General features: G+C 39.2%; 2 protein-coding genes across 2 annotated transcripts in view; one reads left to right on the top strand and one right to left on the bottom strand.

The window, feature by feature from the left end:
* The window catches only part of LOC105666541 (U-scoloptoxin(05)-Sm1a), a 93298-nt gene that overhangs the window by 56573 nt on the left and 15677 nt on the right, over nucleotides 1–21048 (top strand). Inside the window, exon 3 of the mRNA XM_048412539.1 lies at nucleotides 18689–18746. Coding sequence (XP_048268496.1) covers nucleotides 18689–18746 — 58 coding nt within the window. The remainder of the gene's footprint in view (nucleotides 1–18688; nucleotides 18747–21048) is intronic.
* The window catches only part of LOC100643595 (MICOS complex subunit Mic60), a 115638-nt gene that overhangs the window by 18164 nt on the left and 76426 nt on the right, over nucleotides 1–21048 (bottom strand). The gene's annotated exons all lie outside the window — the stretch shown is intronic.

Below are 21048 nucleotides of genomic sequence, written 5' to 3' on the forward strand. Positions count from 1 at the left end.
CGTTCCGGACGGTAACGATAGAAAGAGCGTCGCACTTCTGCCGACTTCTGTCTGATTCGTTCCCGATGGAACAAGGAAAACCAGGACAGATGGTCCTACGATAAAATACAACCAGATGGAACACTGACACGTTACACATCCATAAAAGATTAACAATTCAATGGAAAATAAAGCGAGTAAAAGTAAATTTTCTAGATTGTCAACAGCTTGAAAATAAATAAACGGCGACCGCGTTTAAAACCCTTTGAGTGCTGAATACTCGCGGCCTATACCGTCCGTACGGACGGCGCGCGTCTAGCGCTGACGATCGCTGTGGACGGAATACTTTTTCGTTAGACTAAACTCTGTTGATTGACTATTCAAAACGCAAATCGTAATAAGTTATAGTAATTCTTTTGCACGAGATTAAATGATTCAAGAGTGTTATTTTTTAGTTATTTTTAATTATTTATTATAAACGTTGAAATTTACAGTTAAGAATTTGGGTAATAAACTAGAAAACAATAAACTAGAAAACTAAATTTAGTAAATATAACACAAGTTAATAATTTAGTTGTGTGTGAAAAATTCAGTGCTTGAGAAAACCAAAAAAACCAGATGTAGAGTTTTCTTACAAGTGGTGACCACTTCAACAATAACGAGGCACTATTGGCATTTGTTTACTGCCGTAAGGAATGCATTTATATTTATTTCACACAAACATAATAGTATCACTTCTGCGTAGGTGTTCGGAAAAATTGAAAAACCCATACATGCGTCCTTAGCCCATGCCGGGCACTTACAGAAAGCGCATATATATGTCCTTAGTCCACACCGTTAGCTTTCGCCAGACACCTATATGCGCCCACAGCACTCAAAGGGTTAATCAAAGTGACCGTCGATTGCTTTCTTGAGTGATACAGCTGCTTTGCGGTGACACTGCAATCTCTGTCTATCCAAGCTCTAAATTCTCAATCAGACTCTAGCCGAATAGGAAACGATCACGATATTAACGAATTGACAAAAGATATTACTACAACTGTTGGTTTTTAAAAGAAGGTGTTTAAAATGATTTGTCACTACAGAGTGAGCACCTCTCAGTACCAAGTTGTTCGGAGCATTTATTCAACATGATGTAAGAAATCCAATGAAACAAGCAGTACAAACAGATAGAGTATGATTTGTATACTGAATACGATAAATTGAAAAGAGTGGAGCAAACAAGTAGAAAACTTTATTTGTTGGTATGACAGTCTGTTTGCGACGGTGTTGGGGAAGAAAAAGAGAAAAAGCAAGCAAGAAAAAAGGGACGATAGTGTATGAAAGCTACATGATGCGCGCTTTTCCAGTTTTTCTACGTTCCATTTCTCACGTTTTAATGCATAAAACATTTAGATCGCGACACCTCGACGCGATCCGTTTGAAGGTCGGAAGAGCTTTTTGACAAGTTTTCTAACAAAAGAGGGCCACGGACAGGGTTCGGCTCCGATCTGGATAGAACCATTTCTCCAAAAAAATTGATGCTCGTATTAAAAGACACACGATAGAGGAATCAAAGCAGCGATACATTGTTCTTCTCAAATTTCCTCAAGGTCTTGGAAAAAGCCCTGAGATATCGCGTTTCGTTGTTTGTTAAGTAGAAAAAGCTTGTAACCGTAAGGAAAGGTTGTAAGGAAAGGATGACGACGGCTACTTTGAACATATTCGGCATTCCAACGACTGCATCGATTCTACTACAAAAGAATTTGCTTTCCGTTGCCCCCAAATGTCTCCATTGCTTGTGTTTCAAACGTATCCGTGTCAATCGTTCCCACCGGCAGACAAATGGCTCTCAGAAGTACGAAACGATGTTTCCCTTCATTTTCCAATTCTGTACTACCTAACCTCAACTAGGATCGTACTTCTTTCGTATTACCTACACCAGATGAAAGTACATCTCTGCATAACCTATATAGTTTGTCATCTTTCTATCAAATCTTCCGTTCGTAAAATTTCTTTACAGGCGAATATCATTCGTTTAAATTCGATTCTCAGAAACTTGTTGTCTTCTAAAATAATCTACGATACATAGCAAAGTCCTAAAATAAAATTAAGAAGTAACTTAAGATTAATTTTCAATAAAAACGAACATAACTAAAGTCGCAGTTGTCAAAAGAAAGCATCTTTAAGTTTCACATTAGAATCCCCAAAGCTTATGTTTCTCATAACTTGTTAATTTTAATTCAAAAAACTTTGGCTAATCGATTCCGTCCCCTGAAAGCCCTTTTCATCCATCTTTCGACAACTCGTCTCTCGGAACGAAGATCGATGGATCGATTAGCCATAGACAATCAAGCACGTGAACTCTAGGAGCCACTTACCTATTTCCAATGGAGCGCTAGACACCAGTGACACGATACGATATGAGACGATACGATAGGACGTCGACTATTTGTAGCTTGTTTTATGATTATACATCGACTTCGTTTAAAGCTTTTTACGACGAAAAAACGCGTGCTATGCGTTTATAATTACTGCGGAAAGTGCTAAGCACACTTTCGCGCGCGCCTGTGCGTCCAAATTAATTTAATTTGCAATTATTACACGAATAAAAATTTAGTAGCAGTTCTGAATTTATATAGTGCTCCAAAGTACACACACATGCGCGCACGCGCATATGTATATGTCTATGTATGTATTTCTTTTCACTAAATCATACGAATTATAGCTTTCATATGTGTACAGTATATTTATTGTATATTGCACTGTAGTTAAAGGGTTAAATCGAGCTGGAAATTAGGAAAAAGCAGACAGCTTTTCTACGAACGTTGCAGTAACACAGTTGTTCGATTCAAGACCAACGCAACGTATTTACATTTCCCCACCCTTGTCCCCCATCCTCAACTGCTGATTCCAGTAGACATTGTTCGTATGCGTAGCGACGCGACACCAGGATTTCCTCTTCAGCCAGCACGCTTTAACCAGCAAACAGAGATGCTCGCAGTTCCGCAATGCAATTGGATCAGCGTATACGTCGAAGTAACGTCTCCGGCTAAGAGGCGGAGAACCAGCCTTGTTATCGATGATCGACGCTTCGAAACTTCGAGTTCTGTTAAACTTTGCTGGGACATATCTGAAACCCATCATCCGAGATACGTAATTCTTTTTCTAACTAGAAAATCTTGCCGTGACAAGTTAAAAGAGGAGTAAAATATCTTAGGGCTGTCCTTTAGTTTTTACTTCGCTTTTTAGAATTTCACTGGCTAAGGAATTATTCTGAGGTGTAAGTGTTGTTCGTGATAATTTTAGTTGCTGGCTGTAGATGTCGGTGCTGGGGTATTGCTGTATTTTCCTCCCTTTTTTTCTTATTTCATTCCTTTCATTCTTAAATTGTCCAATTTGGACATTTGGTAGAATGTATTTCCTTCCTATTTAAGAATCGTGAAAGAAAAATCGGACTACGGGCGCTGGGATTTGGAGCCGAGTCCCGAACGTTCGTAACCTAAGGCGCTAACCACTACTTTTCTTTTTATAACGTTTATTGACCAGTAGATGAGTATTACATTTGTATGTGTTCACAATAAACAATCGACCTTGGTTATGGGGAGGTTTAGGCAAAAGTACCGATACGTGACGGTACGACATAGCCATACAATGTTTTGTGTGTCGAAATTACATTTTTTAGCTTACTATTTTTAAATTAGATTTAAGTCGCTGTAGAGCGGTGCTTATATACGATATTGTTTTTTTTCTTCTTATCTCTGTCCTAAAAACCTGGTCGCAAAAACAGGACAGTTGGATAGTCTACTTTTGGTTTCGGAGGGGCTGTGGGATTTTGGGAAGAGGTGGGAGAGGGCGGACGGGAAGGGGAAGGGAAGGGAAGGATAGACATATACATAGGCATAGGACAGGACATAGACATATACATATGCGCGTGCGCGCATGTGTGTGTACTTTGGAGCACTATATAAATTCAGAACTGCTACTAAATTTTTATTCGTGTAATAATTGCAAATTAAATTAATTTGGACGCACAGGCGCGCGCGAAAGTGCGCTTAGCACTTTCCGCAGTAATTATAAACGCATAGCACGCGTTTTTTCGTCGTAAAAAGCTTTAAACGAAGTCGATGTCCTATAGAATTATTATTAGAATTATATTTTTACAGTATTTACATATTTACAAGTTTACAAGGTGGTAGATTTGAGCGTTGCCGTTTTGCGGCTCTTTATCTTGTTATTTTTATTATGGTTTCGGTATCCACCAATATTTTTTTATGTTTTTTCTGTGATTGTCTTCTGTGTCTTTTTAGGGAAGGACCATGTTGTATCTCCATCTAGTATCTACGGTCTGTTTATTTAAGTTTTCCTCGTAGAGTATTGTTTTAATTCCTATTTTTCTTTTTCTATGGTAGAATATTGGGATATTATTTTGATCTTGGAGATAGTTTCTTTCGTCTAGATATAAAAATGCTTCGGGGGAGGGGGGATGTAACCTGTTGTCAATGTATTTTTGTAATATGAATCGTTTGGAAATAAGCAAGAGATTAAACTATTTTCTTTTATCTTTGCAGTTTGAGCGAAGTGGTTTCTTGTCAGTTTTAACCCCTTAATATACAACTACGGGTATAGTCCGTAGTAGATGATCGGACCAAATGTAAATATTACAGGCATAGTCCGTAGTACGATGATCGGACCAAACGTAAATTCTGGAACGTAAATCGTAGGTTAAGGAGTTAAGATGTAACAGTCGATGCGGTGGATGTTGGCTAAGTCATAGATTCTTTTATTTTTGACGTATTTTTTGAATCCACTGTGTTCGGATCTGTAAATACTCAAGCAAGCCCTGATGCATTTTCTTTCGAATATGCGAATTTTTCCCATTGCAATTGAAATGTTTGGAATAGAATAATCTTTTTGTTTACCAGAATGCTTTGCTAGCTTTGGAGAATTGAATTTTGATGTGCCGCTTGTAGTTTAATTTGTCGTCTATATTTACGCCTAGATATTTTACGCAATTTTTATGTGGTATGAGCTCTCCCCGCCCCCCTCTTTTGCTTTTTCTCTTAGTTGAAATTTTTTACAGTGTTCCCTTTCTATTAGGCCGATTTCATTTAACTTAGGTCTAAACAGTATGATTTCGCATTTGCTTGCATTGTTTTTTAATAGTAATCATTAATTTTGTCAAAAAGTTTTTGGAGTTCTGTTCTTATTGTTTTGGTTTTGCAAGATGATTGGTCATTTGCGAAGGCTATGGAGCGTTTATGGGTGGATGTATTGAGATTAAAGAGAATTAGTAAGTCGCTATTATAAATACTGAAAAATAACGGAGAATGTACTGTTCCTTGTTGTAGACCGTTTTCTATGGAGAATTCTTTGCTTGATGTATGTGAACCGTCAGTCATTACGAATGTTTTGTCTGTTATCATGTCCTAGACTATTTTAATTAAGTATTGCGGAAAGTTTTTCTTAATCATTTTGTATATAAGACCTGGGGTCCAGACTGTGTCGAAAGCTTTTTCGAGGTCTATTAAGCAGGCGGCTGCTTGTTGCTTTGCGTTAAGCGCCCAACAGATGTCCGACGTAAGTTTACTTATTGCGTGGATTGCGGAGTGTTTGTCCCGGAAGTCGAATTGATTTTCTGAAATTACGTTATTTTTTGCGCAGAAGGAGGCTAGAAGGTTGTTTATGGCTATTTCGAATACTTTGCTTATGTTGGGGAGGAGGCTTATAGGTAGTAGATTTGCAGGTGATGGACCGTCTTTATTTTTTTTTTTTTTTTTTTTTTTGTAATGGCTATTAATTTGGCTTTTTTCCATTTTCTGGGGAAATACGTGTTATTTAGCGCATTGTTGAAGAGTACAGTGTAGTACCATTTTATTTTGTTAGGTAAGCGTTTAAGCAAAATGTTTGGGATGTCATCGAAGCCGGAGGATTTTTTGTTGTTTAGTTTGAAGAAGATTATTTTTAGTTGGTTGTAATTTGTAAAGTAGCTTGTCTCTGTTTCTGGATGTTTGGGGTTGTCCGAGGTGTTTTCGTTTAAGAATGTGCAGCCTGTATCATTTAGCACTATGTCTTGTTCTATTTTATTTTTGAGTTTGTTTGTTTCGGCGATGATAATTCTGTTTAGTTGTTCTCGACCCATATGATCGTTTTGTGTGCGTGTTTTGGAAAAGTGGGTGCCGATAATGTCTAGTTTTTCCGTGATTTTAGATATTACGAAGTTATCCTCGGTGTCTTTGTTGGTGTTGTGTATCGCTATACCTGCTTCTTGGATGAGGGAGGTTTTTTTCTGGGGACAATTTGAGAAATGGGATGGGGTTTTGTTCTTTTGGTCTGAAAATTTGATTTATATGCGAGAACATGCTAGCAAAGTCTTCTTTAGAGATATTTTTTATTTTGTTTGTCCAGTACTGATTTATAGAGTTTGCGAATTCTTATTTCAGTTGCGATCTTATTTTGTATAGTAGATACTTTTGGAATTCTAAGGCTTCTCTTTTGTCGTAAGAATAGTTGCATTTTATATTGTTCAATTTGGATAGTATGTAGCTTTTGTCTCGTTGTAGTTTTTTTATTTTGTTGTTGATATAGGGCTTGCAAGAGTTTTTTTGTTTTAAGTTTGGTACGGATTCTTGAAGAGCGATTTGTATATGTTTTTCTATTTCGTCTATGAATGAGTCGATTTGTCTGTTTGTTAGGTTGACGTTATTGTAGATCTTTAGGTCGCAGTTCTGTTCGAGTAGGTTTTGGAACTTTTTCCAGTCTGTCTTTTTGTAATTGAACCTGGGTGTTTCGGTCTGTGTTTCAAGTGTTAGGCGCTAACCACTGCGCTGCTGTTGTCCGGTAGTATTTGCTGTGTCAATTGCTGCCACAATTCCAGCTACGTTTGCTCATTTAATTTTTAATTCCTAGCAGTTGAGAATTTTCAATATCAAGGGTGGTTTTATTTTCAGGAATGCAATTACCGACCGTCTCGTGAATTTTACTACTACTGTTTCAGTTCTTTTATTTCATCTTATCTCCTTTGGAAATAGAATTTCGCTCTGATATTATAACAATTCGCAAAAGTATTTTTCGAAAATAGATACGTAACGTGTACATTTTCAAATCAATTTCAAATTTTACCAATAAAATTACAATAGCTGCCTCTCTCGCTACTTCTTTAGTATCCGTGCAAGCATACGAACTTTAATATACATTCTTATACAATATATGTATACGTACAATTTGTTTATCGTAAGCGTTAAAATACTTTTATGAGTAAAAACCCTGCGTTTTTTCTACAAATAGCTCTTTTATACAAATTTCTGCAAATCTGCACAGCCTTGATTTCTAGCGGTCGATAATTTTACGTCGGTGAAATTTGTCCATCTCCCACGAACGATCGGATATCTTCGAACGATATCAGGCCGCGGAACTGGTGTTAGGACTATCGACAGCCTGTTACCGCTGTCTGCCACTGTCAGTCATTAACTACTGGCGTGGACGAATATCGAACCACCGTAAACTACTGTCAATCAGCGATATCCTGTTATACGTCGTTCGATCGCCGTGATTCGCGATATCCTGGTCGTTCCTTGAACGTTAAAAGGTATTCAACGGGTGACGCATCATCGGTTAGAAATGAAATTCGATAGAACGATGCAAAAGTAATAATACAATTGCAAATTTCAAAATATTATATTCATAATTTAGGGGAAGATTTCTGGAATTTTTGTTATGAAATAACTATTGCTGGGTTTAAACGGAAAATTTGGTTTATCGATTCGATTTCAAAAAAATATCTTTTTTGCACGTATCTATTTCATACAATTTTAGTCTCTATTTCCCTCGTTTATTCTTATTTGCATTTGCATTAATGCATCCATCTACCCGAAGATTAATCTTAAATTAATCTGAATAACGATTTTTATAAACCTCGTTCTGCATCCAATTTCTGTTCTATCAAAGCAAACGCCGCCATGCTAGCTAACAGTGTGTCGATGATACGGATAAAAGGCAAGTTCAAGACGCTGCTGTTATATTAAACTCTATGCACAGCGTGTATCGCGGATCATTGCCCTCACTTTCTTAACTAAAAATGTGGGCAACGAATCCGCGTTCTTGGTTCAAAGGGCACACCTATACCGAGCTTTCCTCCGTAATCACATAAGAACAAACTTCAGAGTCCCTACACCCCACGAAATATCTACATGTCCGAGTTTTCCTTCGGCTCTTAACGTGTCTACAAGGCCGAGAGTTCCTACGGCTCTCACAGTGCCTCCAGTTCCGAGTTCTCCTATGGCTCCCACAGAGTCAAAAATCTAACGCCTAACATCTAACTCTAAATACAACGCCATAGGAGCGTAATCCACGTCGGTTCGCGACATTGTCGAACATTCACTTATTCTATTAAATATCCTACAGTAATATTCTACGTCCACTAATAGACTAAATTCAATTGTAAGAGCCTTGCTCTATTGTACACATCTATATTATCTTCGTGCGATAAGTTGTTAATTATTTATACCTACTTAATCGTGTAGACTAAGTGTCGGAAATATATATGTTATAATTCTGTGAATCACAGTGTCATACTAACTGTCATATTAATCACCCCTATTATCTTAATCGAAATCAGGGGATCGAACTATTCGTGGTGTCGATTATTGCAATCGTAACGGGAATTTACGACTCCTGTTGACGCGTATTCTCGCGACCGCGTCTCCCCGCGATAGCTCGAAAATACATGTGTCCATGTATTTCATTGCCCGGTAAGAGAGAATCTATAATAATCTGGGGTGTCGAGTACCACGCGGAAAATGCCACAACGATAACCAGTCATACTCGATAATACGTTTACATGCATTTGTCAGTGTTGCGTTATGTTATCTATCGGCGCAAACGACAGTCGATATTCGTGGTTGTTTGTAGCCCGTACTCCTGGATTATGCCTCGATCCACGATAAGTATGTACTTACGCACGTGCAAAAGAAACGAAAGGAAAGAAAGAAAGAGCTTGTATCCGTAATTTTAGTTGTAATTTTGGATAGAAAATTTCAAAGTCTATCATCATTAAGAAATTCATGTTAGACGGAAAATGTGAGAATCAAATAAAATTAAGAGCGGAAAAATTTCAAGGTTGAAACGATAAATATGACAAATATGAATACTGTTTATTTTAATTCTTAAATTCGTCCGTTTTTAGGGCAATTTGAATAAAAAATAGAAAATATACTAAAATATTCCCGTGTATATATATATATGTATCAAAGTTTAAATTATTTAGAGTATCTAGAATTCATCTCCTGCAATGTCTTTTTCATTATTTTCGATGAAAAACGTAATCGATTGAATTTAAAAGTAGGACTAGTATCGTGTGTATTTTTTTTTAAATGAAATCGAATTTTCCAGTACAGAGATTGGAAGAAGATTAACTCGTAATCGGTCGCCTCCGTGGAAAGGACCACAATGAATTCGGTGAAATTTGACAGACTGGTCTGTGATTGTCTACCGGGGTTACTTACGATTAATTCCGTAATATTCTTGCTTCTCGCGTTGTATTTACCTATAGATTATTCATGTTGACGGCAGTCGTAAAAATATGACGCAAGTATGAACGCTCCACGTTGGGATTTTCCATCGCGGTTTTTAGTAGCACATACGTATGTTGATAAATTTTATCTTACCTGTGAGAACTGTAGAAAATATAGGGTAAAAGTTAAGATTGCTACTAATCGTAAGTTATTAAGTTATAATTACTAATACATGATCAATCATCATTTTTAATCCTATAACGTCGGCAACTGTAACGATTTTATCTTAAGTTAATGACAAGTTTCATGTACACGTACCAGTTCCATTAACTTGTACGCCATTAATATATCGAGTGAAATTTGTATCCGCCAGACACGAACGGCGTGTTTTAATATAGCCACTAGTAAAACACAAATATAAATTTGTTGAAATTTTAATCATACGAACGAGTTGAAAGTTTCTATCCTCTTCCCGTAAAAATTAAATTCTTCCTTTCTCTCTTCTGCCCCTCTTATACCGGCGTGCCGCCTTCGCACGAATTCGTCAAATGTCTGCTTTCCTCCGCAAATCGCTTTTTCGTATATCGGAATTTCTGAATGTCTACTTCTGTACATCTATCTGGATATCGACATTTTTATAGTTTCGGATATGTATCGTTGGTCTCAATTTTGGTTTTATCATAGACTGTTACGCCGCGCAACACATCTGCATTCCATCCCGCGCGGCGTGACAGCCAACGGTCTACGTGCCGTCCTTCGAACCCTCCACAGGCCTAAGGACCCACCATAAAGTCGAAATTCTAACTGCATTGTTCGCACACATGTTTTACGTCAATCTGTTTGCCAGAAAGGACTTTCTAATTCCAGAAGTGTTTTCAGCTGGTTTTTTAGAAGGGTCCTTGGGTTTATTATGTGCTCTTAAGAATTACGAAGAAAGCGGAGATATACCTAACGAAAAATCTGAGTTTCCCTGTAAACAATGTCGCCTAGGACCCAAGTTGGTAGGGGGTTTCTTCCTCCTCTCTTCCTTCCTAACATTGGTCCCAACCAATCGACATCGCGGATTATTTCCCTCACTTTACTAACTAAAAATGTAAACAACGAATCCGCGTTCTTCGTTCAAAGGGCACACCCATACCAAGCTTTCCTCCGTATTCACATTAGAATAAGCTTCAGAGTTTGATCGTCTCTCACGGTGCCTAGAGTTCCTGCATTTTCCTACAACTCTCACCGTTCCTGTATCTTTCTGAGTTCCTTCATCATTCATCAAGGTGCCTACACGGCCTAGAGTCTTCTAAGGCTCTCGCTTATCCAGAACTCCGACAGTTCCTATAACTCGCAAGGGCATAAAGCGCCTAAAGCTCTCCTTCTCTCATCCAAGACTAACCCTTCTCTCGTTATCTGTATCTTAATCAACGGCGTTAACTACTTTGTGTGATTGTATAAAGTGTTGGAAATATATATATTATTATAACTCTGACTCCCAGTGTTATACCGCATTAACCACCCCGATTATCCTAACCGAAATACGGGGATCGAACTATTCGTGGTGTCGATTATTCTAATCGTAACGGGAATTTACGACTCCCGTTGACGCGTATTCTAACGACCGCGTCTCCCCGCGATAGTACGAAGTAAACATAGACAGTAATAAGAAGAGACAGTGAATAAATCAACTAAGCACTTAAATATCGTTTAATTGTTTCTCGATTCTGAAATAACGTAAAAGACGATCTGTGTAGTAAAGTTTGGAAATAGTAGGTGTAATCCGCGCACTGTACTATAATTTTACACGAAAGAAGAGACCCAAGGAAATTACAGTTCGACTCGAGCGGAATAAGATTCCTAAAACGGAGTCAACAAGAATCGGCCACTTAATCAAAAAATAAAGTAAGTATTTGTTTTGCATTATTGCGAATCACGGGCATCGTCGTGAATCGCATGAACGTGTAAACTCGATTGATTTTCCCGTCCCGAATTCCTGTCGTGACGTTAAACGATATTTAACGCCAAATATTGATTTTCGTTCTTCGTTTTTCATCGCGCGTCGTGTACTCGATACAGTAATAATTCTACGAGAACAGCGGGTAATTGTATGGAGCGTATTCGATATCTTTCAAGCAAAGTCGATGAATTTAATCGAATGAAACGGACACTGATCTGTGAAAAGGGATGTACATACTTGAGTTTAGAAAACGGACCTCATATAACTCCAATTACCATGACAACTTAAATATATATGTCGGAGATGAAAGGACACAGGGGCTTTCTCCTTGGAATTCTTCGGAAAACCCCCAATATTTTATAACCCTTTGAGTGCTGTGGGCGCATATAGGTGTCTGGCGAAAGCTAACGGTGTGGACTAAGGACATATATATGCGCTTTCTGTAAGTGCCCGGCATGGGCTAAGGACGCATGTATGGGTTTTTCAATTTTTCCGAACACCTACGCAGAAGCAGTGTGAGTTGAGAAGTCAGAGAGTGTCAGTGGAGAATCGGGAAGTTGAGAGCCGAGTATGAGAACAAGACTTTGCTGGTGAGTGCCGAAGCGTACAGACGTGTGTCCAGTGCCCTGCGAAGTTCACAAAACAACACGTGACGCCCATCTGTCGAAAGCGAGTTCAACAAAACAAGCCAAGCGTTCGCAAACGTGCCAGTGAAAAGTGAAAAATCCAACGCCACTAAGCTCTGATCGGAATCACAGCCTCTCGACTAGTTATTTCACATTGAATTAACTAGATCGACGATGGCCCAATCACCCCTAACGGGAGCTACGGAGCGTATTTACAATAACGCTGCTCTTCCTCCCCGTGGCAAAGGGGCAATACACCCCATTTTGCAAACGACCCTCAAACGAAAAAACGCAAACTCGAAGCCAGCAGGGGCAATGTGAGCAAAAGGCAAGCCAACCCGCCAGCCAGCCACGTGACTACCCACAACAGGTTCGCGATACTGGAGGCTGAGGTCGCTATGGACACAACCACAGAGGTAAATAAACAATATACACAAAAAACCCCCCCTCCCCCGCCAATCTTCATCGATGATGTCATTGACATCCAATCAATGACAAAGACAATCCAAAAAGAAGTCGGCAAGGACGAATATAAACTGAAAATCAGCAACAACAGCGTAAAAATCCTGCCGGCCAACCCTGACGCATACAGGAAACTAACGAAGTTGCTAAAAAACCTGAATGCCAACTTCCACAGAGAAGAAGCAAGAAAGACCATTCGAGTGGTGCTACGCAACATCCACCACTCAGTCGACCTAGATGAATTAAAGTTCGAACTTCAAAATCTTGGCCATGAGGTAACAAACATAACCAACATTAAATATAGAATCTCAAAAAATCCACTATCACTATTTTTCATAGATTTAAAACAAAAAGCAAACAACAAAGAAATCTACAACATCAACCGGCTGATGAACTCCATAGTTAAGTTCGAGCCACCTCTTGTAAAGAAAGAAATAGTACAATACAAAAGGTGCCAAAGGTACGGCCACACGCAGAAATACTGCAATCATAACTTCCGGTGCGTAAAATGTGCAGGTAATCACCCCACTGACCAATGCACTAAATCCCCTGAAACCCCCGCTAAGTGCATCCATTGTCAAGGAGAGCATCCTGCGAACTACAAAGGATGCTCAGCCTGCAAAACACTACATAATATTAAGTATCTAAAACTGAGACCCAAGGACATAACCATACAAGAACCTAAACCCCAAAAACTCACCTCACCATCAGTATCCTATGCGCAGGCAACACAAGGAAACGTAAACAACTCGAAAACACACAGTGTACACACAGAAAATAGAATTCCCACCCCACAAAACACAGACAACTTCACCAGACTCGAAAAACTTATCGAGAAGCAAACTGAGCAAATTGACAACTTACTGTCACTACTCACACTCTTCATGGACAAATTCATACGCACAGAAGCAAAATAAAACCAATGCGAATAGCTCTGTGGAACGCGAACGGTCTAGTTCAGCACAAATTTGAACTAGAACTATTCTTAAAACAACAGCAAATCGATGTGATGCTCATATCCGAAACCCACTTCACCGACAAAAACTACCTCAAAATACACGGCTACAACTTCTACCACACCCAACACCCCAACGGAAAGGCCCATGGCGGCACCGGAATCATAATTAAATCAAACATTAAGCACTACGAACTTCCACCATTCCAGAAAGACTACCTCCAAGCAACAAACGTAGAAGACTATCATGGTACAATCACCACTTCAGCTGTATACTGCCCTCCCAGAAGACACTCCATCGCCAAAGAAGACTTTGACAACTTCCTGGACACCCTGGGCAATAGATTCATAGCTGGAGGAGACTACAACGCCAAACACACCCAATGGGGCAGCAGACTGGTTACAGTAAGAGGCAAGAACCTCCTCAACAGCATAATAACCAGCAACCTCAACTACCTTACCACATACGAACCCACATACTGGCCCACCGACACAAACAAAATACCCGATCTGCTTGATTTCCTCATAACTAAAAATATCTCGTCAAGACACGTCCAAATCAATTCCTCGGCTGATCTCTCCTCTGATCACTCCCCCGTGATAGTAACAGTCAGTTCAACTATCATCGAGAATACACCTAATGACTCCATTCATAACCAACACACCAACTGGCAGCTCTTTAGAGAAGTCTTTACACACACAACTTCAGCCTCAACTTCATTAAAAACCAATGAAGAAATCGAAGCAGCCACGGAATACCTAAACACGAGCATAATAAAAGCTATCCGCTTCTCCACACTGGCAAAAACGTCCATCAGCAAACACGAATATCCCCAGTACATTTAAAAAAAAATAGCAGAAAAACGTAGACTAAGAAGAATATGGCAGACCCATAGAACACCGGAGGACAAACGCAAACTAAACAACGCAACTAGAAAATTATCCAAAACCATAAAAAACTACAATAATGACTGTTTTTACAAATATCTCGCCAGCTTGTCCCCCACGGCCGACTCCAACTACTCACTATGGAAGGCCTCCAGGAAACTCACGCGCCCCCCACAAATAATACCTCCAATCCGCCGCCCGCAAGTTGGATGGGCGCGTAGCCCTATAGAAAAAGCCAACCTATTTGCCAAACACTTGTCTGAAGTATTCAAACTCCATTCCTCCGTAGCTGCTGCGGACGTTACCGAATACCTGCATACTCCCTTCCAAATGTCCCCTCCTATTGAACCCTTCACTTCTGCAGAGATCATGGAAGCAATCAGTCGCCTAAACCCCAAGAAAGCAGCAGGTCACGACCTAATAGGAAATAAAGTAATCAAGGAACTTCCCATAAAAGGGATTGCACTCATCGCATCAATCTTTAACGCTATCCTCCGCCTTCAACACTTTCCCAAGGCTTGGAAAATCTCACTGATCACCCTCATCCCTAAACCCGGTAAACCAGTATATGAAACCAGCTCCTATCGCCCAATCAGTCTTTTACCTACCCTGTCTAAACTATTCGAGAGGATGCTCACGAATCGTCTCCTTCCACTCCTAGAAGAATTGAAAACACTCCCAGACCACCAATTCGGCTTCCGAAAACAACACTCAACAGTAAAGCAAATCCACCGCATAACCCACATGATCAGCCAAACCCTTGAAAAGAAAAAATACTGCTCAGCGGTATTCCTAGACATCCAACAGGCATTCGACAAAGTATGGCATGAAGGGCTACTTTACGAGCTCAAGAAGATCCTACCCCATCCATACTACTCCATCTTAAAATCCTACCTAACCAACAGACAATTCATAGTTAAATGCCTAGGCGCCACTTCCGCAACATTCCCAATAGAATCCGGCATACCCCAAGGTAGTGTCCTCGGACCTCTACTGTTCTCCATCTACACTGCTGACTTACCTATATCAAACGAGGTAATAATAGCAACATTTGCCGACGACACAGCACTATTAGCTACCCACGCAGACCCGGCAATTGCCTCATCCACTCTCCAGCGAACTCTCGACTCCATGGAAATGTGGTTCCAAAAATAGGGCTTCAAAATAAACGAAAAAAAATCCTCTCATGTAACCTTCATGCTCCGAAAACAAACCTGCCCCCAGGTCACCATTAACAATACAATAATCCCAAGCAAAGACTCCGTAAGATACCTGGGCATGACCCTGGACAGGAGGCTAACCTGGAAAAAACATATCTTAGAAAAAACAAAGCAATTAAAGGAAAAACTAAGAAAATTCTATTGGCTCACGGGCCGACGCTCCAAACTAAACATACAGAACAAAATAACTCTCTACAAGGCTGTAATAAAACCTGTCTGGACATACGGAATCCAACTATGGGGAACAGCAAGTAATTCCAACATTGAAATACTCCAACGCTTCCAATCTAAAACGCTAAGATCCCTATTAAATGCACCCTGGTATGTTACGAACGAAACAATCCACCGTGACCTCAAGATACCTACAGTCAAAGATGAAATACACAAGTCCAGAAGCAGATATAACACAAGAGTCAACGACCACCACAACCCACTGGTCACCCAACTACTGGACACGACGGACCAGATCCGCAGACTAAAAAGAAAATACCCTCTAGATTAAATCCTTAGTTTCTACTAGAACCAACAATAAAAAATTATTATAATCCATGTCATTGTATCAGGCCAAACTAAGTTACTGAAAATTCTCAACGAGAATTGATTGTAAATATTCTAATAAATAAATAAAAAAAAAACCTACGCAGAAGTGATACTATTATGTTTGTGTGAAATAAATATAAATGCATTCCTTACGGCAGTAAACAAATGCCAATAGTGCCTCGTTATTGTTGAAGTGGTCACCACTTGTAAGAAAACTCTATATCTGGTTTTTTTGGTTTTCTCAAGCACTGAATTTTTCACACACAACTAAATTATTAACTTGTGTTATATTTACTAAATTTAGTTTTCTAGTTTATTACCCAAATTCTAGTTAACTGTAAATTTCAATGTTTATAATAAACAATTAAAAATAACTAAAAAATAACACTCTTGAATCATTTAATCTCGTGCAAACGAATTACTATAACTTATTACGATTTGCGCTTTGAATAGTCAATCAATAGAGTTCAGTCTAACGAAAAAGTATTCCGTCCACAGCGATCATCAGCGCTAGACGCGCGTCGTCCGTATGGACGACATAGGCCGCGAGTATTCAGCACTCAAAGGGTTAATTTATATAATCTCTATAATTTAACTCGATTATAATTGTTCGAGATTTGTGATAATGAGCTTGGGCTCGAGGCGACTACCAGTCGCCGAACGTAGCCGCGGTCAAGGGATGAACGTTTGTCTAACAAAGGCATGAAGTAACTCTATAGCTCTCCTTAAAAAGAAATAGTTGTAGCGGCACTCGGGTTAAAAGAAATATTTGGGACGGTGCACGACGGTAAACATTTCAACGATTTCTGTTCCGTGGTTCGCTACATGCAGACTTTGTCCTTCGGTTAAGATGATTACCAGATGTCAACGCATCTTCATAGTATATGTTTAGCTGGCCGAGGACCCGTTATAAATCTTAAGTTTCAGTCATATAAAGTCCTTCAAATAGATAAATAGTCTTTGTCCCAATTACGGGAAGATAAGAGAAATCTATCCTTCCACGAACTACGCTTCCCGCTAGCAACTTCCCCTCAAGGGCGGTTAGCATCTTTTTCTAACCACCGATATGGAGATTGACCAATTAACAGCAACGCCAATTTCCCTCGCCTTCCGAGCGAAGGCTTTCCTTGACGAATCCGAGGATCTCGTGTCCTTAGACACACCCCATATAGTTTTTCCTCGGTGGCATCATCGGGACGGAGAGTCTTTCTCTCGTGCGACCCCATCGACGAAAAGACTAACGTCTTTACGATCAGTGAATATTTCACGTTTTGTTAAGAGTCAGACTTGGACTTTGTGAGAACGTACATCTATCATCCCGTTGACCGCGGATTCGTTATTGAGCCTAGGATCATTGTCATTAGCTTCTCGAGTATCTAATTATCGCGATTACTTGTCAAATTCTATCATAATCATATTTGCACTGGTAAATATCCCCTTTATTACATAATGATAACGTCTAATGCCAATAGGGATTCGTTTCATGCCCTTAATCCTAACTTGAATCTTAACGTCAACCCGACACACACACACACACACACACACACACACACACACACACACACACACACACACACACACACACACACACACACACACACACACACACACACACACACACACACACACACACACACACACACACACACACACACACACACACACACACACACACACAAGTGTATATGAAAATAATTAATTTTAAAAAAATTAATTAAAAATGTTGAGGAATATTCCTAGAAACCCACACCTCCTATTTTGTGTGTGTGTGTGTGTGTGTGTGTGTGTGTGTGTATGTGCGCGCGCGCGTGCGTGTGACTGTGAGGAACAGTTTCGGGCGTCGGATCGAGATTGAGACTGTGAGATTGCGAGAGACAGAAGTACAATGAGGGTATTGTAGGCTAAGACTCATTTTCATAAATACGTATATATTTCTAACCGCAATCACACAAACTCATAAAATATAAAACTTCACTGGCTCTCTTATTATTCATTGACCAAAATCTACGCGATAAATTCGAATCTCCGCCCTCGAAATGAAGATACGACAGAAGATACATATGTATATATATTGGGAAAAATTGTTCCTAACCTAACAATTTTTCCAACCACGATACCGAATAATCAACATATTTTTTATCAACACTTTCCACGTGAAAGCAAGATAGAAATTTCATACCATGGTTTATGATCGCTCTAACACACATCTCTCGTGTCGATTAGTCGTTTAGATGTCTCTCGATCATTTTTCCAATATACGGTTACATACACATACACATATACATACAGCGCTATGCAAAAGGCTCGGTCCGTTTTTATCGATTTTGTAAATCGAAACATGGCTAGATAAATTATTTTAATCCTTTTACACTTTTAAGACTTTTACAATACAATCATCTAGTACAGTGCAAAAAACAATTTTTATACCGTCAATCGCTATCGACTTCTCTATCATTTTCAACCGACAATGAGTAGCTATCATCATCATTCTTATCTATTTTTAAAAAAAAAAACATTGCTTCGCAACAAATCTTGAACTGTACAGAAGTAATTAATCGAGTAATTTGTCCTATTTTTTTCAGAAATATGTCAGCGAGGGCTCGACAGTTCGAGACTGCGTGCCAGTGTGCACAGAAAAGGGTGAGTTGCATTCCCGCTACTAGTTTATCGTGATCTATTACTGCGTTCCAATCGTAAGAAGAAAAGTCTTAGCTTTAACTTTAACACTAGAATTATCAATGTTTAACGCATACGTAAGTAGTGCATGTTAGTCTATATTCCTAAGGATTATATGCTCGTTATTCAAGAATTATTATCTCCTTTGAAATCTTAGATTAGAATGAACAGGACGTATAGCATCTTACAGTGAAATAAATGAAAAGTCCATAAATTTAACGTCGCACTAAAAATTTTACGTTTGTGATAATAATATTACATTTTCTTCATTTATATCCGTCTATCGAGTTTCCCAACTGTGTTAATCAATTTCTTTAATCTAACCAATTCTAACATTCGTGTTACCAATCTTTCCATTCTACTTACACCATAAGCGCCAGGAATCGACCTAATCAATGGTAAAATCTTGAAAAACCTTCCGCCAAAAGCAATAAGACTAATGACAATAATATTCAATGCAATTCTAAGAATTCAATACTTCCCCAAACCATGGAAATTAGCACAGATCAAAATGTTACATAAACCAGGCAAAGACCCGCACCAAACTGCATCTTACAGACCAATATCACTGCTTCCAGTATTTTCCAAAATACTGGAAAAAATAATATATTGCCGGATAAAAACAATAATAGAGACAAAAAAACTAATACCGGATCACCAATTTGGTTTCAGAAACAAACACTCCACGATAGAGCAAATGCACAGGCTTATAAACGAAATAATAGTAGCACTAGAAAACAAGGAATACTGCACAGCCCTCTTTATAGACATAGAGAAAGCATTCGATAAAATTAACCATGAAAGTCTACTACAAACAATTAGGAAACAATTCCCGGAGCAAATACACCACTTAATAAAATCCTACCTAAGCAGCAGAACCTTCGTAATAAAAATCAAGGACACACATTCTCAAGTTAAAGACATCAAGGCCGGGGTACCACAAGGAAGCGTCCTAGGCTCAATACTATACACATTATACACGGCGAACATACCAACAACTACCAACAGCACAGTATTGACATTCGCGGACGACACAGCTATACTAGTCAGACATACTAACCCAGAAACTGCAGTCAAAATACTACAAGAACATATCATAAAAATAGAAAACTGGCTACAAGAAAAACAAATAAAAGCAAACCCCAATAAATGCAACCATATTACATTCACGCTACGGAAAAAGATACCACCAAACATCCTATTGAACGGCACGCATATAACGCAAACAAAGCATGTCAAATACCTAGGACTCCACTTAGATCAAAAACTCACCTAGAAACTACACATCAAATCAATAGTAGAAAAAATACAGAAAACAAGGAGACAAATGCATTGGCTAACAAGCCGAAAATCCAAACTAAGCACAGAAAATAAACTAAAAATATATAAAACGATCATAAAACCAATCTGGACGTACGGAATACCACTATGGGGGACGGCAGCAATGAGCCATATAAACAAAATAGAGGTAATACAGGCTAAAATCCTCGGAACAATAGTAAACGGACCTTAGTACGTCAGAAACGAAGATATACGAAGGGACCTAGGAATGCCAACGGTCAAGGAAGAAATTAGCAGATACTCCGAGAAATACAAATTAAGAATAGCAACACACATAAACCGGCTAGCTGCGGAAACATACAAAACCATAAATATGGACAGAAGACTAAAAAGGAAGCACCCAACAGACCTTATAAAGGACATAACCTAAGAAACACGAGGATGGTACCCCGCTGGGGGTAACCACCAACATGCTAATTTAACCGCTAAAAAATTCCACCAAATGTCCAAATTGGACAAATTGTGAATTTTAATAAATAAATAAATAAATAAATATATAAAAATATCCTTAACTCATCGACACCGAGGTATATCTGGCTATCCGGCACATTTCTAGTGTTCACGTTGTCTGCAGTTTGCTGGTGAGTGCCGAAGCGTGCAGACGTGTGTCCGGTGCCCTCCGAAGTTCACAAAACAACACGTGACCATCCAGTTTGCTGGTGAGTGCCGAAACGTGCAGACGTGTGTCCAGTGCCCTGTGAAGTTCACAAAACTCCACGTGACGCCCATCTGTCGAAAGCGAATCCAACAAACCTAGCTAAGGGTTAATAGCCTCTCGACTAGTTCTTTCATACTGAATTAACTAGCTCGATGATGGCCCTAACATTCCAAACAGGCTCTCCGGAGCTAAATTATAACACCGCCGTTCTTCCTCCCCCGTGGCAAAGGAGCAACACATCTCTCCTGGTAAACGACCATCACTCGA

Source organism: Bombus terrestris, chromosome 15 (genome assembly GCF_910591885.1).
Source record: "Bombus terrestris chromosome 15, iyBomTerr1.2, whole genome shotgun sequence".
In the NCBI taxonomy this organism is placed as follows: Eukaryota; Metazoa; Arthropoda; class Insecta; order Hymenoptera; family Apidae; genus Bombus; species Bombus terrestris.